Source organism: Indicator indicator, chromosome 7, assembly GCF_027791375.1.
Source record: "Indicator indicator isolate 239-I01 chromosome 7, UM_Iind_1.1, whole genome shotgun sequence".
Lineage (NCBI taxonomy): Eukaryota > Metazoa > Chordata > Aves > Piciformes > Indicatoridae > Indicator > Indicator indicator.
In genome coordinates this window covers 5,893,863-5,921,271 of record NC_072016.1, presented here as the reverse complement: position 1 = coordinate 5,921,271, position 27,409 = coordinate 5,893,863, and the positions used below count along the sequence as shown (strand labels likewise).

The window sequence follows — 27,409 nt, the reverse complement described above, 5'->3', positions numbered from 1 at the left end:
TTGTACAGCTGCAGCTCTGGGAGGGCCAGAGAGCATCAGCAAAGTGGTGCTCACAGCTGGGGCACAAGCACAGCAATAGCTGTACCTCTGCTACCCTGAAGAAAACATTAGAATCCAGCTTCCCCATCCAACAGCTGAGCAGGCCTGAGCTTTTGGTAAATAATTACTAAAAAACCTGTGAATATGATTGATTGATTGATTTCCCCCCCCTGCCCCCCCCCGCCAACCCCTCTTCTTTTCCACAGACCAATATCTTCAGGAAAATTAACTGAATCTGCTTTGCAGATCATCTTTGCCACAGAGCTCCTGGTGCCTGCAGTCTGTAACTCAGCTTAAAGCACAAGGTGAGCAGGGATCTTCCCTGATATTCTGGCAGATCTCCAGCAGACTGGTAGAGTAAGCACAGGCTGGGATGCATCAGGACAGCCATTAAGTATCCCCTGGCCAGGCTGCTCTGTGCTTCTCCTTCATGTCTCAAGTCAAGCATTGCTCAGGCATAGGGAGTGGATGAAATGCAGCTGAGTGATGACTGACAGCAAGACAGGTGAGACTTTAGCTGACTGCAATTTGCCATGACAGGTTGAAGACCACCAGGACATAAAGAATAGCAGAGGCCCCTTTCTGAACCCGCTACTGTCACTAATACAGAAACCTTAATAATTCATTGATAAACCTTCAAGGTAGAAATACACAAAACACCCCTATGTACAGTAACATTCTTGTTTACATCAACTGGGTTAGGAATTTGATGCAAGGATTGCCACTGGTTGTTATTGGTTTAGCTACATGATTGGGACTTGTCTGGAAAGAGCGAGATCATTTGGGTAACTCATGGTGGCAGCTCTTGACTCCATTGCTGTGTCTGAGCAGTTGGCTTGATGTGGAGGAGGCACTTGGTGTGTGGTTGTGTTCCACACCCAACCTCCACCCACAGATGATTAAATCCCCTTGGGCCATGCATGGCCAGTTCCAGTCTTTAGTCCATCTCTGAAAAGCGTGGTTCTAACTGGCTCCCTTCTTCTCCCATTCCTGCCAAGGCAAAAAGTGGCAAATTAGTCAAAAAGCAAATCTGGCAAGCCACAGCAGCCATAATGTGTGCAGGATCAACCTGATCATCTGGTACTGGAGTATTTTTTTGTTTTGCCAGAGGGTGGCTGAGGGCTGTCTCTCCATTACAAGCACCACACACGTTTATTCATTTCAATCACAGCCAAGGCAAACCCAGGTGAAAAGCTGGAGAAAACCAGGCAGGTCTTCTCCAAGTGGTGCTGGGTCAGGGATGCTCTTCAGCCATGAGACCCTCCCACAACGCCGTTGCAGCACAGCCATTGTGCTCCAGACTGTCCCAGGTGGATTTTCATCCTGTTCCATTGGTGTGGTTACCTTAGCTTTCTGTAGGACTGTTCCCTTCCCTGTCACCATGACGGACAAAGGACGATTTTTCAGAGCTGTTGCTGAATTAACAGGAGAGTTCTCTGTGCTGATGGCTGGACTGGCACTTTTGGACTGAATCTACAACAAAATAATAGGAATGGTGATGACTTGACTACCAAGAGAGGTCGATGCCCTGCCCCACCATCTCCCAGTCACAGTCCCATCCTGTTTGCACTGAGGAACATTTTTTTCAGTTTCAAAACAAACACCACCAGGATCAGGGTTTAGGTGTTGAGGACTCAGAAGTTCAGAGCAGGGATAAGGTGATGGCCATCACTGTTTCACGGCAGCAGAATTCCCACAAAGGAATTTACATGCCTGAAACTCCTTGGCTTCGCTGAGCACAAGAAGAGCTGGGTCCAGGCCTGTATGGCTCCCAGAGGGTGTTGCTCAAGGTCCCACAGGGAAATACAGCCACTTGCCTGAGCTCCACCAGCCCCCTTTCACATCCCCATCACTGCTGTTACCTCATTATATTATTATCTATATTATATAAAATAATTAGCATAGTATTAGATAGGATATAATAGATACCATTTATAAGATTACATATAATAATATCATATTGTTGCTAATTATCGTATTATTAAGCAGGCTGAGACAATGTGACTGCCCAGCTGCTGGAAAGCCACTGTGCATTCCAAGCCCCATACCCGAGGGGCTGCATTCTCCAGGTGTGTGGTGTCCACTGCAGTGCCCAGTGTCACAGGGCCAGACTCTGCCTTCTTCAGGTTTTCTTTCACCTCCACCAGGCTCAGCTCCAGGTCTACTCTCCTGCTCTCCTTCTTTTTGCATTCTTCTTCTATTTCCTTCAGCCTCTGCTCCAGGTTCTTGTCTGTAAAGAAAAGGGTAACTTGGTGCTGGCCAGGAATTTGGGGGGCACATGAGGAGAGCAGGGACCAGGGCATATCCTGTGTATTTTTATAGAACCATAGAATGGTCTGGGTTGGAAGGAACCCCTGGAGGTCATCCAGTCCAACCCCCTCTGCAGTAAACTAGATCAGGTTGCCCAGAGCCCTGTCAAGCCTCACTTTGAATATCTCCAGGGATGGGGCCCCAACCACCTCCTTGGGCAACCCGTTCCAGTGTTCCACCACCCTCATGGTAAAGAACCTGTTCCTAACATCCAATCTAAATCCGCTCTTCTTGAGTTTGAAGTCACTGCCCCTCTTCCTGTCCCTGCAGGCCTTTGTCTCTAGGCCTTTGTCTCTCTCCATCCTTCTTGTAGGTCCCCTTCAGGTGCTGGGAGCCTGCTATTAGGTCTGGCTGAACACCCCCAGCTCCCTCAGCCTGTCTTCATAGCAGAGGTGCTCCAAGCCCCTAATCATTTTTGCGTCCCTCCTCTGGACCCTCTCCATCAGGTCCACGTCCTTCCTATATTTACCCCAAAAGGGACTGTGGCAGAGCAAGCTTTCACTCCAGTGCAGTTGGGGCACTTCTCAGCTCAAAGTACCAGATCTCCCCTCCTTGCCCCTTCTGGTCCCAGGTGGGCCAGGTTCACAGCCCAACTCCTTCCCCAGTGGCCCACCTTGACTCATTTCCACACATCACCCCTTGCCCTGGTCTACCTGTGCTGCCCCCGAGCGTTTCCTTCAGCTCCCGCCTCTCCTTGCGCAGCTGGGTGAGCTCAGCCCGGATCTCCTCCTTCTCCTTCTCCAGCCTCTCCTTCTCCTCTGTAAACCGCTTCACCTCTGCCTCTGTTCTGTTCTTGCCAAGCTTGATTTCCACTGCTGCTGCTGGAAGCAACCCACCAAAACAAGTTCAGCCAGGGGAAAATGCAGGAGGGGAAAACTTTTCAGGTGCTTGGGATCAAAACAAATGAAACTCCGCAAAGTTGCCAACTTGGACACCCCTCAGCCGCTTGGGCACTGTAAAACTACTGTATAGCAGTGGCAAGGTGAACCACAGGACAAACCCCACACCTAGAGCACTACCACCTCCCTCTGAGCTCCAGTGTCACAGTATATCAGAGGTTGGAAGGGACCTCCAGAGATCGTCAGGTCCAACCCCCCTGCCAGAGCAGGATCACTTAGGGTAGTCTTGCACAGGAATGCAACCAGGTGAGTTTTGAAAGTCTCCAGAGAAGGAGACTCCACAACCCCCCTGGGCAGCCTGTTCCAGTGCTCTGTCACCCTCACTGTAAAGAAGTTTCTCCTCACATTGAGGTGAAATCTTCTATGTTCAAGTTTGAACCCATTGTTCCTTGTCTTATCACTGTGAACCACCAAAAAGAGCCTGGCCCCCTCCACTTGACACCCACCCCTCAGATATTGATCACACATTGATCAGATCCCCTCTCAGTCTTCCCTTCTCCAGACTAAACAGCCCCAGGTCTCTCTCAGTCTCTCTTCACAGGGGAGCTGCTCAAGTCCCCTAAGCATCCCCGTGGCTCTCTGTTGGATTCTCTCCAGCAGGTCTCTGTCTCTCTTGAACTGGGGAGCCCAAAACTGGACACAGGATTCCAGGTGTGGTCTCAGCTGGGCAGAGTAGAGGGGTAGTAGTGTCAGTAGGGGCCCACTGGCTATCTATGGGCACAGCCCACTCACCTGGCAGTGGCATCTTGGGCCGGTGTGCAGGCACCAGCTGGGGACTGCCTGCTGCCACTTTGCTTGCTGGTGGCTCAGGGGCTGGCTGGGGGAAGGCAATGTTCTGCTGCTGTGTCTGGATTTTGACCACGGGCATCCGTGGCAGCACCTCCTCAGGCTCTGGCTTCTCTGGGTGTTTCTGGGGAGGGAAATGAAGTGGGATGATGTGGTATGGGGAACTGGCTCACTGATTAAGCCCAGCCCTACCCCACAGGTGCAGGCAGTACCTGCTCAGAGGTCTCCATCTCCTTACTACAGGGCTCGGCTTCCTTAGGCAGGACGACTGTCTCGGCTGCGCTCTCTGCTGGAGCCTTGTTGGCAGCCCTTTCTAGAGATGGTGAGCTGAGGGGGGAAGGCTGGCATGACTTCTTGCTAGCACAGTGTAGGAAGGACTTCACTGGGGTCAGATCCAGGTACACTCTGTCTTGGTCAACTTCAGATTTGCTCTCACTCTTGGGTACTTCTTCCTGCAAAAGGAGAATGTTCCCCTGAAAAAGAACCACCTGATGCAGCCATAAGTACAGGAACCATCTCACTGCAGAGCAGCAGCAGCTCAGGCAACCCAGAGTATTTTCCATAAACCTTAGAGGACCAAAAATCCCATTCTCTAACTCATCCCTTACAGGGCTTTTTGGTATACTGAAGGAAAGGCCCCTTCTGCTCTCCTTCAATAGATCTTTCCAATGATAGCAGCAGCACCATGCAAGAGTCAAATGCTCTTGTACATCTAGTAACCCCTGCCAGATTTCTTTGCCTTTCCCAAGGGTAACAACCTCTCTCATCCCCAGCACAGCCTGTCGTTGTTGTCATTATACACAGGGCTCGCTCTCACAGGCATCAAAATGAATTTTGATAGACAGGGCTCCCAACAACACACTATCTATCACCAAATAATCCATGCTGTTTGCTGATGGAAATAGTAGTATTTTACCCCAGCTGCTTGAGGATGCCTACACAACCCTGCTGGAAACAGAATCACAGAATCACCCAGGTTGGAAGGGACCTCTAAAGGTCATCTAATCCAACACCCTGCAGTCAGCAGGGACACCCTCAACTAGATCAGGTTGCCCTGAGTCCCATCAAGCCTCACCTTGAATATCTCCAGGGATGGGGCTTCAACCACTTCTCTGGGCAACCTGTTCCAATGCTCAGCCACCCTCATTGTGAAGAACTTTTTCCTAACGTCCAGTCTAAATCTACTCTTCTCTAATTTCAAACCATTGGCCCTCATCCTATCACCACAGGCATCTCTCCTCTCCAGGACTCACTTCTGCTCTGTTGCAAAAACCTGGATTTCCCCAGGGGCTGGGAATCCCCTTCTATGCTCTTGCAAAAACCTCCCCCTTCACTGCTGGAGCTTCCCCAGGGGCAGATGTTTGCCCATGGTCTCCCCAGAGCTGACTGCAGCAGGGCAGCCGCCTGCAGCAGTGGGCATCTTACCGCAGGCAGGTCTGGCAGATCCACATCATCATACAGCTCCTCCTGCTGCATCCTGCCTTTGGGCAGGTTGTCGATGTAGGCGTTGGGCTCAGAGTACTTCCTCTGCATGAGGCTGTGGGGAAGCAAGGGACATCCCATCAGCAGGGAGTGGTCTCACTGCAGGCTGTGCTGCGTTTTGGCCACCTGAGCACAGCAGTCCTGGGGTCTGGGCAGGGCCAGAAGACGAGGAGGCAGAGCAGCTCCCATTGCCTGTTAAGCAGCACTCACCAGAGCGGGGCTGTATTTCTCCTCTGCTCTTTCCTTTTATTGCCCAGCCCTTGGACGCAGCACTGCAGCAGCACAGCCACCCTGCCCCAGTGAGCCACACTACTGGGTGCCCACTGCCCTGCACTTTCCAGCCAAGCCCACTACCCTGCCTGTGCAAAAGCCACCTGTGCACTGCCCCTAGCACTGTGGTAAGCTGCAGCTCAGGTTCGATGCATCACGGTGGGACAACGACAAGCTCTCCTGTCCTGCACTGCACTTTCAAGGAAAGTGCCTGAGCTGCAGGTGTGAATGCACCACCTGTTCCCACAGCAGCCAACCTCCTGCAAGCAGAGGAACTCTCTCTGCAGCTTGCTTCCCCTCTACCAGTCCTGCACCCCCTCACCCGTTCCTGCTGACATACAAGAAGGAGTTCTTTGCAGCGCTCACAATGCAGGAGACCCTGTCGGCATCCACGTAGTCGTAGGTGAACTCCTCCGGGTCTGTTTTAGAACCTGACTCCGACAAGAGGAGGCCCAGCCAGTGGCCCATCTCCTCCGAGGACTTAGCCTACAAGGTGATCAGACAGAGAGTGCAGGTTGCAACAGCAGCTCCTCTTGGGTGGGGAACCATGCTGGCAGTCCTCTGGCCTTGCAAAGGGAGAGATGAACTGTTGGGTGCTTAGATTAAGCCTGAGGCTGCATTAAAAGGAGACAAAAGTACAGCTCTGTGTATGGACTGATTCACAAATTTGGAAGAGAGATGAATGCAGCTCCTCAACTCTTTCCTGGCATTTTTAGTAAGTCTGCATTTTCCTTTTAGCAGCAAACAACTCAGCTGCCTATGAAAGTCAGGGAAGTCTCTGGGGCTGGAGGTGCTGGTGGGCAGGGCAGCTTTAGTGAGGCAAGAGTGTGGGGTTTATTTTGCACCAGTAGAGTGCAGCAATGGGATTGGCAAACACACATGCAAGGAGACCCAAGCACCTCAGGGAGCCCACGGAATACTTGTGTCAGTGCCCAAAACCCTTCCAGGACTGCTTGCACAAGGAAGATGGGAAGGGAAGAGTCTAAAGTGGGATCAGAAAACATCAAAGAGAGCCCCTTGCTTTACCACAGTCAGTGTCCAAGTCCCAGCTGCAGTGAGCAATCTGACATTGTGCAAAATGAAGAGTTACAATGTGGTGCCTTGAAGTCAGCTCTAGCAAATAGCCACATGCACTTCCCAGTAGCAGGGGGTGGGGGTTCTACCTGAGGCAAGAAGTGGGTGGACGCAGCCATCTTTTGCTTTGGTTTGAAGAGTTAAAGCAGTAAGCACAAAGCAAAATTCAGGGCAAGCAAATCCCAAACTGGAAAGTATATTTTAAGCTTCCAATCTGTTTTATTTAGCAGAGACTTCAGTCCCTGGGAAGCCTGCCAGCCAGTCTGTAGATTGAGTCTGACATCCCAACAAAACACAGATTCTTCCATTCACAAAAAGTACGTTTTCCTAGCACCTCTTCTTCACATCTGTAATTAGGCAAAATTCATAGACACAGACATGCCCTGAATCAGAAGCTAAACAAAAACACCTTCAAACTTCGTGGCAGGCCCTTGAAGTCAGTTGTTTAGCTATAAATATTCCACCCACTGGAAAAATACAGGAAATTGCTCACATTGTCCACCTCCTACTGTAATCGTGCTGTCGTCAGAGAGAACTAAGATTAGAGATAAAGAGTCCTGGATGCAGGCAAAAGAAGGAGATGAATTCACTTGCACTTTCAGGGGCAGATTTGTGAGTGGCTTACTTGGGATGCATGACCTGTGGCAATCTCTGTTTTCAGAAAATGAAGTTTCCTGTGACTCCTAACCACGGATTTAAACCCTTAAAGTGCCACTCCTCCCATCTAAAATGCACCACCTATAACTTAATCATCCAAGGTTATCCTATAGTCAGTGGAGAGAGATGGGCACCTCCAAAGGACCCTTCATCCCATCCTAAGATGAGTGCCTAAGATGAAGGCTGAATTGTCCTCTGGAGGCACCAGCATCTGACACAGCCTGGATTACCAGCTAGGTGGGAAAACTCTAGGTGACCACAGGCAGATGAAAGTCCCAGACTACAGGTTCTATTTTGCTGGACTGGAGGACCTCACTGGCATTTAGGCCTACTAAGACACCCAAGCTGAGCAGTTAAAGCAGAGCTTTGTTGGAGATGCAGCCCCTACCTCCAGAATGACTCTTTCTTCACCATTGTGCAGGATGCGGAAGGAGTAGAGATGATCAGGGCTCGGCTCCGGGACAATCTCACAACCTGCCAAACTCAGGGGCTGCTGAGCCAGTTTGCTTCGGTTCTTATCCTGGTAGAAATGGAGGTGACCATCTTTGATCTGACACCAACGAGACCTCCACTGGCTGTTCACTAGCACATTCAGGTAGCCTGCAAGCAAACACAAGTTCTCAGTCATGTGCGTGAGGAAAGGGGAGTCAAACTCATTGTAAGTTCTGAGACTACCACACAGCACAAAGACACAGGTAATGGCAAAGAGGAAAAGCACAAACTGTCTCTACCTCTAAGAAAAAGGGTGAAAAAGGTAAAAGTCTGTTCAAAATGAGACCCTTGCAATTCAGGTTAGATTTGGAACAGCAAGTTGGCTGCAGATGGTTGGATAAAGTTAGTCCCAGGTGGTGAATACCAGGTGACCCACACAACTCTCTCCATCCTGATTCCAGCAGGCTGGGCTGATGCCCAAGAACAGCAGCACAGAGGCCCTCTGTGTGCATGTCTGGTATAGTCTGCCCTTCCTCTTGGGCCACCTTGCAAGCTATTGCCCACCCTTGTAAGCCACACAGTCAGCTTAATGTGTAAGAGACACCACAATCCAGCACAATGGATTTACTGGTCCAGACCAGGCAACCTCCCTGGGAAGGACAGCCTGGCACACACACATCTGAGGAGGATGATGTCTAGTGCTCATCCTACCTTGCACACCAAGATCCAGCCCTGAAAGGGGCTCATGATGACACTTACTTGAAGTCTCCAGGGATCTCTCTGGGCTATCCAAGGAGCTGGATTTTTTCCTCCCAAGGTTCATCAAGTTGCTCAGTTTCAGGCCAGTTGTGCCCTTCTTCTTAACTATCAGAGAAGAAAAAGAAAAACCCATGACTTTCCCAACTCACAGCCATACACACAGCCTGCTGTCCCAGCTGGGTGTCCTGCCCTGAAGGTGCCTGCACTGCTGTCATGCACCCAGCAGCAGCACATACATCCTTGGCAGAGAGCAAAGCTGCAGCTCAGGGACAGGCTGTGACAGTCCAAAGCCCAGGGAGATGACAAGCAAGATGCCACCAGTAATCCTAGTTAAGTGATTTGCCAGACAATCTATATTGCTTTAAACTTGGGCTAGCTCTGACCAAACACCAGCTGCTGCAGGAGCTGTGGGAAGTTTGCTTGCACAGCTCTTGTGCAGGTGCCAACCTCCTTCACTTTCTTACCCTGCAAAGAACCGAATTTAAAAAACCATTACCATGAATATTTACAGCATTCAAATCTTTTTCCTTCCTAAAAGAAGGACTTAAGGTGGGGAGGGGGGAAGCTTATGCCTGAAGAGCCTCTTCACCGTTTTCCTACTGAGCACACTAAACATGGCTGTGTAACCATCATGTAATCCTGGTAAGAAACCAAGTTGGATGTTTTTAATCCAGATTTTCCTTCACACTCTACTCACAAAATGATGAAGTCCCAGCCTAAAGGGACTCAGCAGCCCACTCCAGTGAGTCCCCAGTATGGAGTTCTTTTTTTTGCCTCTCTCCAACATATGGATGGATGCCACAATCCTTCTAATAGAGCATCTCCTCTTTTGATGTCCTTACCTGCCCCAAGTTATAGCTGAGGAATGCAGCTTAAAGCTCAGAGTGTGATGCCCTAGTGTGAAAGTGTAAGTGTCCCATTGGAGACAGCTCAGCATTTCACACAGGCACTCCAAGTTCCTCTGCAGAAATCTGAGGAAAGTCACTTAGGTTGCATTTCAGCCATCTCAAACTGTCCCAAAGTGGTCTGCCCAGAGTTGTGCAGAATCTTTGTGGTAGGGCAGGTATCACATTCAGGTTTCTCAAGCCCTATCCTAACTCTGTAACTAAGAAACCCAAACATCCACCTGTCATTTAATTATGGGTAAAAAAGCACTGAAATCAAATGCACAGGCAGGAAATTCACATGTAGCTTTCACCTTGCATCAGGGCAGTTTGAGGTGGCAGTGGCAGGAGAAGCTACAGAAACCCTTGCCACATCCAGGGTCAGTGTCCTGGTTTCCCCATGATCCCCAGGGTAAGGTTTTACCATCTTTTGTCTCGGGTGTCTCTGGGTGGCCATCTGTGCTGCTCCCACTCTCGGAGGCTGCAGAGTACCTCTCAGATACCTCCACCTGTCAACAAGCACCAGACAGAAGCTCCACAGATGCACATGACTCTTCTTCCAGCTAGCACCTGCCCTGAGTATCTTTTTCCCCCCACCTAAATGATGAGGTCCCACCCTCTCTGTAGCAGAGCCTTTCACACAGACATCCCCTGCCCAACCACTCAGACTGTGTTCTCCCCATTGTTTCTGAGCCCAGCATGGGCAGATCCAGCACATGAACCACCCCATCTGGGCTCACCTAGAAGGTGAAGCTGTGGCACCACAGGTGCCACTCTGTGGTCCTGCAGCCTGGCTGGTGGTGGCATTTGCCAGTCCTTGTAGAAGGGTGTGGGCAGAGGAACTGCCTAGGTGCCCAAACAGGTCCAGTTGGGTGTCCATCAGAGACTTAGGAAGATTTATTTCTCCTACTACTGTTCTGGAAAAGGCTTCCCTCAGGGGAGTACCACTGAAACCTGGACTAGAAACTTGTCCAAGTCCTGGCATGTGAAGTTCTGTGTCCCTTCCAAAGCTCTCAAGGAGCACAACTGTCCCACTGGATGAGATAATAGCTGCTGCCCTATATGGATGAGAGCCCAATGCTGAGTCAGTTTGGGGAGGAAAGATACGGCAACAAAATTAAGTCTGCAAAGGCAAATGAAGATTGTTCCAATCACGCTCCTGTCCAGCTGCTTGCACTCCCAATGGTCTTTGTTCAGATAAACTGGCTACACCTACCACTATTATTTATGAAAGGAACAGAGTGGAGAAGCCCCAGTGGTCGTTGTCTCAGTAGTCAGGGGGTACCTTTGGGTAACTGAGCCGCTGTGAATCCGGGATGTACTGGTTGCCTTCACTGCCTCCTTCACACAGCAGCCCGCTGGTCTCCTGGATTACCTGAGCAGAAGGGAAGCCACAGCCTGTGAGACACCTGCACTAATGGGATCAATACTTCTTCCTGACCCAGGACAGGCAGAAACACAGCAGACTGGGTTTACACAGCAGACCCACAGTTTACACTCTCTGTGACCTCAGGGACTTCCCTGATGTGGCAGCAGGCAGCCAGCAGAAATTGCTGGGCCTAAGTCAGCCAGAGAGAGGCTGCCAGCACCACTGACCCTGAGCCACTGCTCCGCCTGGTCTTTACTCTGCAGCCCCAGCACGATGACATCAGCGTTCATGGGGATGATCTTCAGCTTGTGCTCCTTCTTCTTCACTTGCTTTTCCTTGTGAATGACAGTACAGCCCAGCAAATTCACATCAAGCTGAGGGCTATGGTCTTTGGAGCTCTTGTAGCACTGGGGAAGGAAGGTGAGAGGGCAGGTAAGAGGCTGAGAAGCTTTCTCTTTCCCACACTGGCATGAACTCAACCCTAGAAGTGGTTCAGTGCAGCACCATGTGTGAAGTGCACTGAACACAGGAAGGTCCTGTAGGTCCTACAAGGCTGCAATGCCTACACAGACTATGGACAGGGCATCTGTCAATGTAGAGATACACATACATCTACATACACCTGTATATAGTCCGAAATACCTCTCACAGGTACCACACAAGTCGTTAGCCAGTGGGATAAGCACCCTTTCTGCTTAACCACCTCAAAAAGTTTCCCCCCAAAACATCCCTAGGCATTTCGGGAGTTTGAGACTTTGGCCCCTGTGCCCCCTTGAGCAGCCCCATGCCCCTATCCCTGCTGAAAATGGAAGGAGATGCCCAAATCTGTTGAACATGGTTTCTGGAGCATTGCTTCTAGTGGCACTTTGATTTCTGCCAGCTAGTTAACATGGTCTGAGGCACCACTTCCCTCCCCAGCTCATGGAAAGAGCTTGTTTCAGGCAGAGAGTGGAGGATCTACCCACCAGCAACCTGGTGTCCTTGATAACACACAGCTGTTTTGCCCACTGTCCCAGCCACTTCTTTCTCCACAGGAATGCACAGATCCGGGCATCCTTCATCAGCTCAATGGTGGCCTCGGTGGATGGCCACTGATGAGTCGCTGATTTGCCTTTGTTGCTTTCTTCCTCATCATAAGACTCATAGGAGCTACTCACAGCTTCACCATCTTCTATAACAAAAGCAAAGCCCCATCACTAAATACATTTTTTAAGACAGCTCCCAGCCTGTTGCTTGCCTCAGCCATGCTCACACATGCAAAAGCTTCCAGCGTAGGGATATGTCTTTTGAGGCTCTCCTACAGGAGGATAATCAATAGGAATAACAACCCTCATTGCTAGGCCACTATCAATCTCATTGCAATGTTTTGTGCCTAACAATCTCAGTTAGCAAACACTCAAAAGACACTTCTCAACAGACTACAAATTTGAGAACATTCCCTTAGATATTTATCTGATGTTTGCTGCATTTTCCCCCCCTTTTAAAGATGCTTTTTCTACTTTCCACTTCAAGCCAAACATTCACAGTTTTTAAGGCACCAGCAAGACACAATCAGCCCTTGGCCTCTGAATGTCAAAAGTGAAAATGGTACTTGTGAGACCATGCAGCATTCCAGGTGTATCACTCCACTTCTCCTCTCTGGGCTGCACAGGTCCCCTCTTTCTACTCAGCATCTGAGGGCCAGCACAGGACTTTTCAGCTAATGACACTGTTGCAGTAGCAAAAATTAGTCATAAGAAGTGGCAGCTGCACATAGCAGTGACCACATTTTTCATGCTCATTCTCAAGCAGATTGCTGCACATTTAGGGTGAGTTGGGATTTTCAATACTCAGCTCCAATCACTGTAGGTTATTGGAGTTTTTAGCTGACGGGAGCAGCTGGTGATTGGCAGCAGACTTGTCAGAAACAAATTAAAGTGTTCCTACTGACTGCAGGGGAATCTGCAACGCTCTGCTGGTGTTTATAGTACAGCTCAGGTAAGCTCACACAGCAAGATGGCAAGATTTGGGCAGCATCTGTGCAGGGTTTTGCTTCTTTGTCCTACCAAACAGCACAGAGGAATATCACTCAGTATCTCTCACCAGAATTTAATCTAATTTTGATTCTCATCAAATGTTAATATCCACATGAAAGTAGTATCAGATTGGTGGGGGGGGGGGGGAGGGAGGAGAAGAAGAGGAAAAGCAGCTAGAAAAGGGGGAAAAAGGCATTAGAAGCTTCACTGAAGCATATTTCTTAAATTGGGTTTATTTGTTCTTAAAATAAAAGGAACTGAGATGCAGTAACAAAGCTACAGCCTTGCCCCCAGTGAAATCTCTCTCTCTAACATCCCTCAAGTGATCAAAGCTGCACTAATTACATTACCTTATTAAAAAGCAAATACTCCCCTTCAAAGCCTCTGAATGGTGCTGCCAGCACATTACTGGCTCACCATCTCCATACCCTGAATGTATCTTTTATGGGAAAATCTTACTCCCCAATGCATTATCACTACACAGACCTTGGCCACAGACACCCTGGGCAGAAATTCAGATGGAATAAAAAGAAAAAAACAAAAAGTGTTGAATATATTAAGAGGTGGTATTTCACCCAGAAATACCAAGAAGCTGAACCTCTGCACTGATGGGGACCCTTCTTTATGCAGCAGCAGCAAGGATGACTAAGGGAACCATGTCCTCTAAATCTCATCCTTGTCAACATGGGGCTTATCACTAACCACCCCTCTGGCCCCTTTTGGGTGCCTCTGCTGCCCCTCACCTAGACTTTAAGGTGTCAGTCTGCTACCTTTTCTCCTAAGGGAGCCTTGGCTGCTCCTTTGTGCATCACCCACAACCACAAGTACTCATGAGATGTACCCTTCTCTACTTTAAGTAGAGCTGCTGCTGTCCTAGTGACTCTGCTGTGGCTCCAGGAAGGGTGCTTGCCAGCCTGTGTAGCTGGCAAACTGGGAACAAACCTTGCTTGGGTGACTTGAGGCATCATTGTCATGACTACAAAAGCTCAGTTAGTCCCAAAATCATACAGCTGGTCTCCAAGTTCAACTAAGACCACAGTTTTATCCTCCCTTTGAAGCAACATCAGTGGCAGCCATGTTCTTGGATGCCTTTATCTAATCCACTTCTGCTTTCCTGTTTGTCTTCCCACAACCTCCCAGGCAGCTAAATCAGTACTATGGTGCAGCAAGCTCCAGCCAGAGTTGCACCTGCCCAAATAGAGCACCTTGAATAGCTACTTATCAGTACAGCCAGCATTGCCACATATCAGCTCCACATCAGTGGCCAGACCCAGGAGAATAAAGGGTAGGGAAGTTCTCTTCATTGTTGTCTTGAGCACAGGAAAAGGCACAAAAAACATCAGCAAGGGCAGAGAGAGGGGAGAGGTGATGATCCTCCATGCATGTAATGGGCAATGTGAGGGGGAGCCACCTCATCATCTTTGCTAAACCCGAGTTGCTGGAGTTTGGTTTGGGTTTTGGTTTAACTGTGAAAAGAAGGCACTTCAGGTTTGTAAAACATGCCATACCCATCGTTATCGTGGCATAAATAACACCCTCAGTAACCTGTAACCCTGGCCTGGGTCCAGCTGCAGCAAGCCTACCAAAAAGACCTGCACAAGCAAAAGGAAAAGAGAAAAAAAGACAAAGAAAGAAAGCCACAGATAAGCAAATGAGGAGAACAAAGGTGTCAGTCCATCTCAGCTCCACATTCCCCCCTCAGCCGGTGAGGCTGCTCCATCCCCTTCAAGCAGGGGCAACACTTTCAGCCCATCCTCTCAAACAAGGCAATTCCCTTTAAAACACAATCATTGTAATTAAAATCAGCCAGGGCAGATGAGCTGTTCCAGTTAGAATGATTGCTCCCTCGGCAGTCCCTTGGTTTCACTGTTTCTTATCACACCCTTCAGTTATGCAAACGCAGAGGAGGACCAGGATGATAAGGGTTTAACACATTTAGGCCCAGGAGGAAAGGGAAGCAGCAGCACTTGCTGGAGCTGTGAAATGAAAGGCAGAGGCATCCCCAGCAGAGGGGTGGGAGGGAATCCTGCTGGTGGAAGTGGGTCCCCAAGACTCAGCAGTCTTGCCCACCCACTTAATTACTTCACCCATAGCCTCTCACAGTGCCTCTGGGTCCCATCTCCAATGCTGCACGAATCCTCTGCTTCCTCAGCCCATCTGGAGGTTGGCTTTGATGTCCTTTCTTGGCAGTGCACCCTCTAATTTTAGTGTGTTCCTATTTCTGGTTGATTTCACTACCCTCACTTGTTTGGAGATGGGTGGGTGTCTTCCAAGGCTTGTGCTGTAAATTCTGTCACCAGCACCACCAGCAGCTCCCTGGACCTTCCCCACCCAGCTTGTGGAAGACAGCAGTAAGCACAGAAGGCTTGAGATTACTAGGGTCAGGCTTTAGCATGTTTGGCCAGGGCAAACCCATGCATGTCTAGACTGCCCTTTGGCAAGAGCAGTCACACCAAGGTCTCAAGGCAATGAGCATCACTGCATGTAGGACAGGTACTACTGCCATCTGACAACATGAAGGTGGAGAAAAGGGCTGTGGAGCCCACTCTTGTACTCATTGAGGCAATGTGCAGGGCTGAGCCTGCAGGTTTGTCCATGTGCCATGGGATTCAGAGTCTGATCTCCTGAGGCAAACCAGGGCGGCAGTGGCTTCCTAGCATTGCTACCCAACCTTCCTTCCTTCTGCACAGCATGCCATGCTTCGTCCTCTTCCAAGCCCCTGCAGCCTCCTCCTGCCACACACCTACTGTCCCACACCTTTCCCTGATCCTTCTTCTCACTCACCCCAAGGCACCACCTCAAACATGAGGTTGCCAAAAAGCACAGAGATTCTCGTGGACATGACAGCTGCCTCCCTTCTCACTTGAAAAAGCCATTTGCACTATAGCACACCAGGCAGTTTGTGGAGAAGGGACCTGCTGGGGCCTGCAAAGGGGACTGGTGGGTGAGCAGTCATGAGAGACAAAGGCAGCACACACCTCAGCTGAGAGAGACTGCCTGGGCCTGCATGCCCCATCTCTGCTCGCTTCACAGGCTCCTATCTTCACTTCTGGCTGTGATACTGCCTGGTAAAACATCAAGCTCACTTGTCACACAGCCAGAAGCTGCCCCATCAGCACGCTGAACTACCTCATTTTGACTGTTCCCATCACATGGGTTTCTTCTCTCTTTATGCTGGGCTCCAATCTCGTTTCCTTAGGCATCTGACTGGCCTGGATTTCAGTGTTTGGTGGCTGTGCTTGCACCTCTGAGCAGCAGGCTACCAAGGTAAAGCAAAGTTTTAAGCCGGGTGTGTACTTAATTGCTTCTGCCAGCCAAGGCTCTGAACACAACAAGAGTTTATGGAATTGCCTGGATAACATGACCTGTCTTTCCCGGCACACAGACCTGTGGCCACACTCCAGCTAATCCAGTATGTCTTTACATTCCATGGCTCTTAGTTATTTGCTTTCCCAGTGTTTGGCAGGGAACAAAAAAAATCCTTTATCTTACAGTGTAAGCAACTGGAAACTCCCCATAAGGATGAGGCTGCAGTGACCTGTGCTGCCTTCACACCCCTGAGCCCCAGACATCACAGCTCTGACCTCAGCCAAGCAACCCAGAGCATTACAGCAAAACAGAGCTGGCACCAAACTACACACGGCAGAACTGGAGGGACCTCTCCACCATGCCAAATGGGATGTTTCACCCTGGCTGTGATGAGTCTGCACCTTCTCCCACCTGAGCTGGGCAAGATCTTCCTGTTCACAGCTGCAGTGCAGTTGAAAGGGTTCAGAGAAAAGAAGATCTTTGTACCAGTCCATTTTTGGTGTAGCCTAGGCCTCCATGAGAACAGTGACCCTCACTGAGCTACGAGCTGTCCAGAAGCACAAGGTGCAGCGAGAGCTGTTTGGATACATTGAACCTTGACCACTTCAAACAGGGGCACTGCTTGGTGCTTCCCTGGCAGGGAGCTTCAAAGCCCAGTGATACACACTGGCTGAGAGGACTCAGCTTCTCTCACAGGCAGCTCAGATTCAACAGCCAAGGGGCAAGATCCAGATCTTCTATTCTTAACTCTCAGCTCTTTGCTTGCCTTGACTCTCCTCGCTCAGCTTTGCCCCATGCCATGTATGTCACTGCACCCCCCTCTGCTGCAGTCGAGGCTGAGGAGGAGAGATCTGGTTTGGCAGCAGAGCAATGTAATCTGCCTCATTTGGGCTTAAATGGATCACAAAGTGATGATAAGATCAGCTCTGCTGTCAGATCAGAAAGGTAATTTCTCATGATGGGTGTTCACCAAAAGAAGGATGCAGGATCATCTTAAGAGGAGAAGAGGAGGCTCAGGGGAGACCTTATTGCTATCTACAACTACCTGAAGGGAGGTTGTAGCCAGGTGAGGGTTGGTCTCTTCTCCCAGGCAACCAGCAACAGAACAAGAGGACACAGTCTCAAGATGTGCCAGGGGAAGTTTAGGCTGGAGGTGAGGAGAAAGTTCTTCAAAGAAAGAGTAATTGGCCAGTGGAATGTGCTGCCCAGGGAGGTGGTGGAGTCACCATCCCTGGAGGTGTTCAAAAAAAGCTTGGATGTGGCACTTGGAGCCATGGTTTAGTTGTCAGGAGGTGTTAGGTATTAGGTTGGACTTGATGATCTCTGAGGTCTTTTCTAACCTGGTTGATTCTGTGATTCTGTAAAAAGCAAGAATCTGGGAGCTCAGCCTTTGTGCAGCAACCTCCTTCTGAAGAGGTAGGGAGCTCACAGGTGCCAGGTATCAGTGGCACTGCTGAGGACATGGCTGTGAGCTGTCAGCTCAGGCAGAGGGAACACACAGAGTGTCCCCTCAACAGGAAGCGTGGCTTTGGAATCAAAGTTAGAGATGGTTAAAGTGCCACAAAACACAGAGCTAAATAAACAACCAATTCTAAAAGCAGTTATCACGTCTAACAGACCAACAGAGCCATGGATTTTGAGCCCCAAAGGGATGATTAGAGCATGAGGACATGAGTACAAGCCACCAGTGTCACAGCTCACTCCAGAACAGAAAGCTGTATCTTGACTAGGGGCCATGAGGATGATGAGAGGGTTGGAGCTCCTCCCTCTCCTGGGGAGACAGACTGAGAGAGTTGGGGCTGTTCAGTTTGGAGAAGAGAAGGCTCCAAGGAGAACTTATTGTGGCCTTGGGGAATGGAGCAAAACTAGAAGTGGGTAGATTCAGATTGGATGTTAGGAAGAAATTCTTCCCCATGAGGGTGGTGAGACACTGCAACAGGTTGCCCAGGGAGGTGGTAGAAGCCTCATCCCTGGAGGTTTTTGCAGCCAGGCTGGATGTGGCTGTGAGCAACCTGATCTAGTGTGAGGTGTCCCTGCCCATGGCAGGGGGGTTGGAACTGGATGATCCTTGAGGTCCCTTCCAGCCCTGACAATTCTATCATTCTATGATTCTATGACTACAGCCTAGCTGCCAGAAAACCATCCATCCAAAGAGAATCCATCATGGTTTATAAGATTTCAGAGTGATATTATATTAACTGTGGTATACTACTTATTTCTCTAGGAAAGTTAAAACCTTGAGTGATTCAGTAGTCTGTTCTTTCCAGCTGGCCAGTAATACCAAGCGTGGCCAGCATCAGAAAAGGTGTAAGAAATTGGAATTGGATTTTGTTTACTCATTCTCCTATACCTGAAGTTCTCTATCTCCCATAGGAAAATCCTCCCCCCACCCCCCAGAAGAGTTAGCTGTGATGTACCATTCAGAGAGACATCATAGGGCTCAGCCTCTTCGTAATATCCCTCCGGGGATTCGATCCTGGGGACCGGGGGTTGCTTTGCTTCAGGAACCTGCAGAACAAATGAAGAAGTATAAGCAGCATGGTTTAAGGTAAAAACAGATCCTGGAAAACAATGGGGGCACCTAACCTTGCTGAGATGACAGGGAAGAAAGAGGCTGTTGAGGATCTCCAGCACACAGTTGGCTCAGATATAAAGGAGCTGTTTGGAACTACTGTATAATTACTTCATTAATGTTATTTTCTTTAATATTGCTGAAAGCCTTGGGAAGAGCAACTCACATGTTTCCTCAAAGCAGTAACTGTAACCCCCTAGCCTTGCTGTGAACTTCTGCCTACTGCACTGACCCCCCCCTAAGCTGCTCATCATAACTGGGGGTGATCCTCTGTGCTATTGATTATCTTCACAGGGTGCCAGAAGGGCAGACATTTGGTTCAGTCCTGGCTTTACACTGAAAAAGAAGGCCTGAGTGGTCACTGGACCCATCTCCAAATCTCTGACTGATAGCAAACCAACAGCTTAAAAATCTTTTGCTTTAGGAGCTATATCAAGAATCTTTAATTGTGCTATATCAAAAATCTTTAATTGTTCTCTATCAAGAATCTTTAATTGTGCTCTGAGCAGAAAACAAAGGAAATGGATAAACAACACTGATGGAAAATAAGTCTTTGAAAACAGTCCAAGTGCTGGAAAATCCCTGTGGTGCTTGCCAAACCCCTCCCTAAACACAAGCAAGGGCTGGCAGGAAAAACAGTGCCTTGATCCTTAGAAACACCAACACATGAGGGGAAGAAAGGGGAAAAAAAATAGAAAGGGAAGTTAAGAAACAAAGGTTTTTACTTTTCAATAATTTACATAGCTGTAGAATGTAAGACATCAGAGCTGAAGACCACAGCAGGATGAGTGCACAGCTCACACTCTTCCCAAAGTACGTGGCACCCATCTCCCACCATGGGAGCAGCATCCCTGTGTTCCCCCTCTCCTCACCCAGGTCAAACCACCCCCAGTCATCTGACAATGGTGTGCTCTGGCTCACAGCACTGAACTGCCTGCTGACCCAGACCTGTGCAAGTCCTGCAGAGGCTCTTCAGTGTGTGAAGGGCTAAAGCACTACTCCTCCCAGGAGCACAGGCAGAAGAGCACGTTTCTCTCTGCAGAGATAGCAGTGTTGGAGGTCATGGATCATGCATGTTCCTTCCTGCCAGCCCATGGGGTTGCTCCTGGTGGTTTGGGGGGCCAACTGGGCACCAGCACTGCAAAGCAATCTAACGCAAAACCCTTTGCAGGTCATGCCAGCATCATCAAATGCCATTTTGAAGCTGCCCTGGATACTTCCATTAACAGGTACTGCTGCCCAGTAGAAAGGCAGCTTTGAAAGAACAGAATTTCTGGCCAGCAACTGCCCACAAAGGGGAATGGTTGCTGGGGCTGTGGGAGCCAGGTACCCTGAGTGCACTGGCCCAGATCATGTGTCTCTGCTCCCACATGGGTGAGCTGCCTGCGCCTCTGCCAACCTTGCAGACTTCTCAACTGTCTTGGATGAAACTCCTTCCTTCATGAGTCTGCCAAACTCTATGAGCAGACTCTGAGCTTGGTTTTCAGAGACACGTAGAACATGCTACTGGAAAACACTTCCCTCCAAAATCTTACAGCTTTAGGAACTTGTCCTGATGCATTAAAGAAGCAAAACCAAACTCAGCCGCTCCAAAGCTTTACTTTGTCCATTCCCTGATCAGGGAATGTGTCTGCAATTGCCACCTGTGGTGGACTCCTCTGTGCAGCCAGCTCATATTGTACTAGAACCACAAACAAATTGCCTACAGAAAGAAACACTGTGGATTTATGTGACACCATCCCACAAGTGGTAGGGAAGGGGCTGCTCTGTTTTGTTTCCTCCAGACAATGGAATGCAACAGGGACTAGGTGGGACTGCACCTCAGCTGCCTCAGAGCTATTTTTTCCTCTTTTCTTTCCCTAAAGCCATGGGGTTGTTTTGTCTCTAAGTCAAAGAGTATATAGTGTGTTATCTAAGCCGGGCTGGCCCTTGCAGAACATTTGCCTGTCCTGTTACAGCACAATGGGGCATGCAAATAAAAGCATCTTGGGCATCTGCATCATGGGACTGTCCCTGTGGATGGCTGTGGAAAGCAGCAGAGCTGCCAGGGCTGCCACAGAGGAAAGGTCACTGACGTCCAAGCCACAGCCTACAGGGCTCATTGTTCAAAGGTTGCCTTGGGACAAACCCAAGGACATTAGTGCAGTCCAGCTGGGCCACCCCTGTTGGGTTGCCCAGTGGTGTCAGTGAACACCAGGGACAATCTGCTGTGCTGAGCTTTAGCACCAAATTGGTCCTGTGCCACAAAAGGCAGGAGCAGAGGAGCATCAGAGTACCTTAACATCACCAAACCACACAAAACCCACAGAGCTAGGACAGATATATTCTGAGGTCCTCTCCTACCCTTCCTAACCTCCTGTGTAAAGAGTTGTGCACCCTCCTGCACTGCCCAGCTGGCCACAGCTCCTGCCTGCTCCAGAACAGCAAACAGACAGAGATTTACTGCCCCACAGCAGCAACTTCCACTCACTAACTGGGACCACATTAAAGCCCTTCCCAGTTCCACTCCTTGAAGTAAGCTCAGATATCTTGGCTGCTGACAGCTCACTGATGCTCAGATGCCCACAGCAAGGAGGTACTTGACTGCTTTGTCTGAGGGAGGTTAGCTCCAGTGTCAAGCAGGTGGGAGAAGGCAGTTCCCAGAACAGGCCTGGGAGAAGACACATGTTTGAGGTATCAATCTCAGCTAAATTCCAGGACTGCTGTTTCCTTGTTCCTTCCTGATTGCCCTATCAGAAAGCTGAGCTGCACCAAGCACAACCACAGTGACAGGGCTGCTTCACTGCACTTCACTGAGCTCCTCCTGCCCACCTCCCTGCCACAGCCACCCCCTGATCCAGCTTTGAGAGTCCCAAAGCCAAACAGCAGCTCCTGCTCTGGTTGATGCTCCCAGGGGGCTCCAGCTCCAGCACTGTATCCCCAGCTGGTTGTGAGGGCAAAGCCTCTCTGGGACTAGAGCAGTTCCCAACAGGTGACCGTGCTGTGCTCAAGGGTGTGTCACCTGCATCCCATCTGATCTCACACAATCACAGCATCAACCAGGTTGGAAAAGACCTCACAGATCATCAAGTCCAACCTATTACCTAATACCTAACCCCTCCTGACAACTAAACCATGGCTTCAAGTGCCACATCCAAGCTTTTACTGATCACCTCCAGGGATGGTGACTCCACCACCTCCCTGGGCAGCACATTCCACTGGCCAATTACTCTTTTCTGTGAAGAACTTTCTCCTGGAGCCTAAACTTCCCCTGGTGCAGCTTCAGATTGTGTCCTCTTGTTCTGTTGCTGGTTTCCCCAGCTCCTTCAGCTAACTCCAGCTGAGCCACACAGTCCCTTGGGCAGAAGTCCTAAGGCCTCACCCCACATCCTCCTTCCTGGGAAAGAAGCAGATCCTCCTCTATGGTTGACAGATGCACTACTCTGTACTCCTCCATGCCTCCCCCTCCTCCCAATCCTCCTTTCCTTTCATATCCAGAAATCACTACAGTGATTCCCACATTGGCTCAACCACTGAACAGCAACATCTGAGGTCTCAAGGACCAGTCTTCCTCTCTAGGACAGCCATTCTAGCTAAACCACCTGGCACCCTAAACTACCACACTTGCACAAAATCTCACTGAAAGCTGACAGTGTTGAACTGGACCTTGGCTCAACTTATAGCTTCCCTATGGGAAAATCTAGAGTGCCAGTGATTCCTCCTCACAGACCCGTGCGCTGTACAACCAGTGTGAGGCTCTGCCAGTGAGGGAGACCCCCAAAGTGAAATCCACACCTACCTTTGGAGGGGGGAGGTCTGGCAGGCTCTTCTGAGGAGGGGACAAATGCAGTCCTGAGTCTCCATTGGTCAAGGAGTTTTTCCTATCCAGTGCTGCAAGGCATAAACACAATGATATTGGTGACACGTGGCATTGCCCAGCAGAGCAGTTGCTACCCAGAGCTGTGCAGGAACAGTGAGGAGCTATTTCAGTAGGAGGTAGAGTGACAATTACAGGCAGTGCTGCAGGGCCACCATGTCATTTCAGGTCATACTCAGGAATGTGGCACCAGGAGCCCCAGCAGAAGAGCTGGCCTCTGGTTTTAGGACATGGTTTTTCCTTCAAGAGGGAAAATTGTGAGGCCCAGACCCCCTGCTGAAACTTTAAAGGGTCCTGAGAAGCAGCAGGGACAGACACTACACAGTACCTGGAAATCCATAGCACTTGAGTCCTTGCTAGCAGGCAGCTCAGTGGCTGTCCCCCACCTCTCCTGGCTTCCCACAAAACTAGAGATAACACCACCCTGCTCCCAGAGCGAGCTGCAAAGGTCGCTGCCTACCTGGGCTGCAGGACAGTTTGTCAAAGCCAGCCCAGAACAGAGCTTTAATTGCTGTGGAAGGCAGAGCTGCTCCTGAAGCAGCCCAGGCTGAACGTGTGAAAGGGCATACGGCAGCAGAACCGCTCCAGGCCATCTGCATTTGCCTCTGGAAAGTCAGATTTTCCAAGCAGCTGAATGCAGAGTGATTCAGTAGCTGGAGGGTACTTGGAAGGCTCAGAAGGCTTGTCTTCAGTCCCTCTTCCCCCACCACAGAACTCCTGGGTGGCCTCAAACCAGTGCCCAAGTCCCACGACCTCCAAGATGTGTTGAAAACAGAAGAAGAGAGAATGCAGGGATGCTCAGGAGCAAGAGGGAGCAAGGCACAAATAAGTGAGAAAGGATTTTGAAGGCATTACTCTGTGCAGAGGGGAAGTCCCCTGGTAGAGAGTGTCTCCTGCCAGACACTTTGGGAGAAACAGGGCTAAGGTGCCCAGATATTGCAAGCCCAGTAAATTAAGTGAGGGAATTAGCTCCAAGATCTGCAGCCAGCTGATGATGCTGCAGCTCTCTCAGTCAGCTGCTGGTGCTGCAGCCACATCCCGTGGGCACACACAGAAACCACCCAGGCACTGCACAGTGCCCAGCAGCGGTTAGCACTGTGCCTGCCTCCAAGATTTGGGCAGGAATTTTGCTGCATGTTTCTGGGCTTTAAAAATAGAAGCTGGAAACCACATCACTTTGTTCACATCTGGGGCTGTCCTGTCACTCGCTGACACCCTGAAAAGTCCCTCCCCAGCTTTCTTGTGGCCCCCTTCAGATACTGGAAGGCCACAATAAGGTCACCTCAGAGCCTTCTCTTCTCCAGACTGAACAGCCCCAACTCTCAGTCTGTCCAAGTAGATGTCACTCTCAGGGTGAACACTTCCATCAAGAGTAGCTGCTGAGGCTATTGCTACTTTTGGAATGACCAGAAACAGGGCTGAGGTTTCCTAAAGCCCCAGTGGGCTACTCACCAAGAGTTGACTATCTCTGCACTCACAGTTGTCCATGAAGGGAACTTTTTCAGAGCCTCCTTAGCAGAGGAAGAGACAGACCTACTTGCATCCTCCTGCATGAGGCAGAACCTCCCATGCTCAGCTCCACAGAAAAGAAATCACTGCAGAGGCACAAATCACTGCCAGACCCTTTCACAAGTGGTGGCCATCTGTTCTTGACTCTCCAGCAGACCTAGAAGTCACCCTACTGAACTTCACCATGCCAGGAAAATACCGTTTGATTTCTCTACCAGCAGCTCCTCCTCCTCCCACCAACTTTGGAGGACAGCATGGAGACCACAGCTTCTGCCCTCACCCTGCTGGAAACCTGCCCACCTCCACAGACTCCAGCTGGGAAGCAGAGTAGGATGTGATGCAGCTTTGATTTTCAGGCTCTGTGCAGGAAGAACCATCCCTTTAATCTCCATCCTGATAAAACCCCTGGCAGATGTTGTGGGGACAAGCACCTGATGCATGCTTTCTGCATGAAGGGTCCACACAGCATGTGCTGTACATATCCCTTCCTTCTGCTACACTCATCAGCACCACAGCTCACAGGTTGTTTCTTTACTGGATAGGGAGGGAAGGAGTAATTTTTCCTAGACAGTTTGCAGTTGTCCTCTGATCAAGGTGACTCTCCAAAAACCTGCAATTTGGAAAGAATTTAGAAGAGGGAAGGAAGAAGGAAACCCAGCCAAGATCCTGCTAAATTTCTCATCTGTACTAATTGTTACTTCTCTGTGGCCTCTGTTCTTTGTAAAAGTGAATGTCTCCTGGTACTTGGCCTAAGAGACCCACAGTTTGCACCATCAGGAGCCTTACACTGCACATCCTAAACTTCTGCACCTCCATCCCTCTTCCAGAAGGAGATGGCATTTAGCTCACATGAACCTGCAGGGTAGAGACTTGCTGTGTTTCTCAAGCAAATGAGATCAAGTCAGTGATGGTGCCTTCATCACTCACTGCAGTGAATTTAATTACTGTGCCATAAAAAGTTCAGCTTAAATACTTACTGATGAAATTGGAAGTAGATATGAAGTGAAATATGTTTTTTGCAGAACTAGCATATTTTTAAGGTTTACAGCGGAGGACTTTTGGAGCTGATATATTACTACTTTGGAAACTATTTCACCCTGTGCTGCTAGAGCATGCTTGAGCACAGCTACAGTGCTGAAGAAACCTTGCAGGTCATGAGAGGTCCCATGGGCCTCAGCCACAAGGTTGTGGTCACCACATCCCGTCAAAAGCTTCTGGTGAAATGAAGTAGATAAAAGGGGTAAAGGGAGCTGATTAATCACTAGGAGATCTGTATCACAGCCCCTGGCATCAGCAGATACTAAGATCTCCTTTATCTGCCAAACCTGAACCTGCAAGTCCCACCACTGACCAGGCAGAGACCTCTCCATCCAGCCACAGAGGCGTGACCAGGGCCCAGCTGCAGCTGTGGCTAAGATCCCATACATGTGTCTCACTGACTTCAGCCTTTCCAAATAACTCAGAAGTTTTACTTGGAATAGGGAGGTTGTTGAAAACAGAAAAAGAGAGAAGTGCCAGGTCCCACAGGGAACAACTGAGTGGGTAGGCTCATGGCTTTGATAGGGAAAAAGCCTGAAATGGAAGACCCAACTCTAAAAAGAAATGGTCTGCAATTTGCCCCCAATGTGTTTTGGCAGATGGGATCAGAGCAAACTCTGTTTTATACCCATCCAAACGAGAGCTTATACAAAGAGATGCTCCTCCTGCTGCTCGACTGCTGGGAGCTACCAGGAGGCTGTGCAATTCCGGTACAGAGCATTACAGCATCACCCAGGGATCACATCAGAGCTGCACAGGTAATCTGGGAGGACATCCTGTTTTCAGGAGTATTTGAAGTTAACCTAAAGTCAGCTGTAGGTAGCTTAAAAAAGCAAAGCAACCAACCAAAAGTCCCAACCACAAACCAATGAAACCAGAGCAAACAACTGTGCAAGTGAAGCTATCCCAACTATTGCAGGAGCAGCGTCTCAGCAGCAGGCTGCTCTGATGGTATCCTTTTGCCTCGTGTATTTGGCTCAGAAACTTTGGGGCAGGGTCAGCTCCTGACTAGGAGTGCATTAATGAGATGTGTGTCACTGATAGTCTCACTCCACATAGTTATCAGAAACAGCTTTGGTGATGAACACTGGAAAAGGTTGCCCAGGGAGGTGGTTGGGGCCCCATCCCTGCAGATACTCAAAGTGGAGCTCAACAGGGCTCTGGGTAGCCTGATTTAGTTGAGGATGTCCCTGCTGACTGCACAGGGGGTTGGACTAGATGACCTTCAGAGGTCCCTTCCAACCCAGACCACTCTATGATTCCATGAACTTCAAAGAGCAAGAACATCTTTAGACAATTACATTCTTTTCCATGTTATAAATTCAAAACCTGGGAAATCTAAATTGGAAATTAATATTTTTACCTTGGTTTAATTTCCTGGCTTATGCACCACAGAACTCTGGCACCCCCTGAGAGATGAAAGTGTTCTACCCACACAGATGGCAAGGGTGCACCTGGGAACTCACCTTGCAGGGCTGTGATGGCACAGGCCCTCTGGACTAATGCAGAGGAACACAGTAGAGAAGACACATGCTTTCAAGGTCTCAGGGAGGTAAAGGGACTTGTTTTGTGGCCAAATGAAACATGAAGGCTTCCTTAAATACTTCAGGCACTGGAGCGTTAGGCCTTAGAAGGCAACATTTTTATCCCAAAAATAACGTCCTCCAAAGCCCTACTTCCAGGAATAACCTCACAGTGTTGGCAAGGATCACTATCTCTAAGGGAATGTTATGAAAACAGTAGTCCTTCCACACCATCAGCTGCCTCAGCCCTCAGAGCTTCCAAGAGGGGCCACCACTGGTAAAGCAAGGCTCTAAGGCATGTGCCTTCATCACCCCATTAGGCATGATACAACCATTAACCTTCAGCTGCCTACCTTTGTCTTGCTTCTCCTGGTCCCCCTGCTGTTTGTGGATGGTCACTTTGTTCATATAAATATATTCCTCATCTCCACCTGCAAAGCAAAGGGAAAAGTGAACTCTTGACCCACACCACACTGCTTTCACATTGCAGTTTCTCCACAAAGGCAGATGTAAAGTGTCTGCCTCTGCTGAGTACACTTGGGGAGAACATGGTTGAGGCAATGCACAGAAAAAAACCCCACACAACAAAACAATAACAAAAAGCAGAAAAATTAAATGTTCTCTAG

General features: G+C 49.5%; 1 protein-coding gene across 1 annotated transcript; it reads right to left on the bottom strand.

The window, feature by feature from the left end:
- Window positions 1-245: 245 nt before the first annotated feature.
- On the bottom strand, window positions 246-27,213 carry AFAP1L2 (actin filament associated protein 1 like 2). Its single transcript, XM_054382326.1, has 18 exons — window positions 27,137-27,213; window positions 22,630-22,727; window positions 18,703-18,793; window positions 14,485-14,568; window positions 11,927-12,132; window positions 11,189-11,368; window positions 10,878-10,967; window positions 10,017-10,101; window positions 8,709-8,813; window positions 7,906-8,117; window positions 6,127-6,272; window positions 5,460-5,571; window positions 4,247-4,486; window positions 3,981-4,158; window positions 3,003-3,170; window positions 2,088-2,269; window positions 1,384-1,506; window positions 246-1,029 (listed from the first exon to the last, which is right to left on the bottom strand). Exons 1-18 carry the CDS (start codon window positions 27,189-27,191, stop codon window positions 1,003-1,005), a joined length of 2,382 nt encoding a protein of 793 aa, XP_054238301.1. The 5' UTR covers window positions 27,192-27,213; the 3' UTR covers window positions 246-1,002.
- Between the last annotated feature and the right edge of the window lie 196 nt (window positions 27,214-27,409).

Excerpts from the sequence above, each read along its gene's own strand:
- AFAP1L2 (XM_054382326.1), bottom strand. The coding sequence starts at position 27,191 with ATGAACAAAGTGACCATCCACAAACAGCAGGGGGACCAGGAGAAGCAA. Across the intron at positions 14,569-18,702 it reads CTATGATGTCTCTCTGAATG|GTCTTTTTGGTAGGCTTGCT; the intron begins GTACATCACAGC and ends TTGCTTGTGCAG. Across the intron at positions 10,968-11,188 it reads AGGCGGAGCAGTGGCTCAGG|GTAATCCAGGAGACCAGCGG; the intron begins GTCAGTGGTGCT and ends CCTTCTGCTCAG.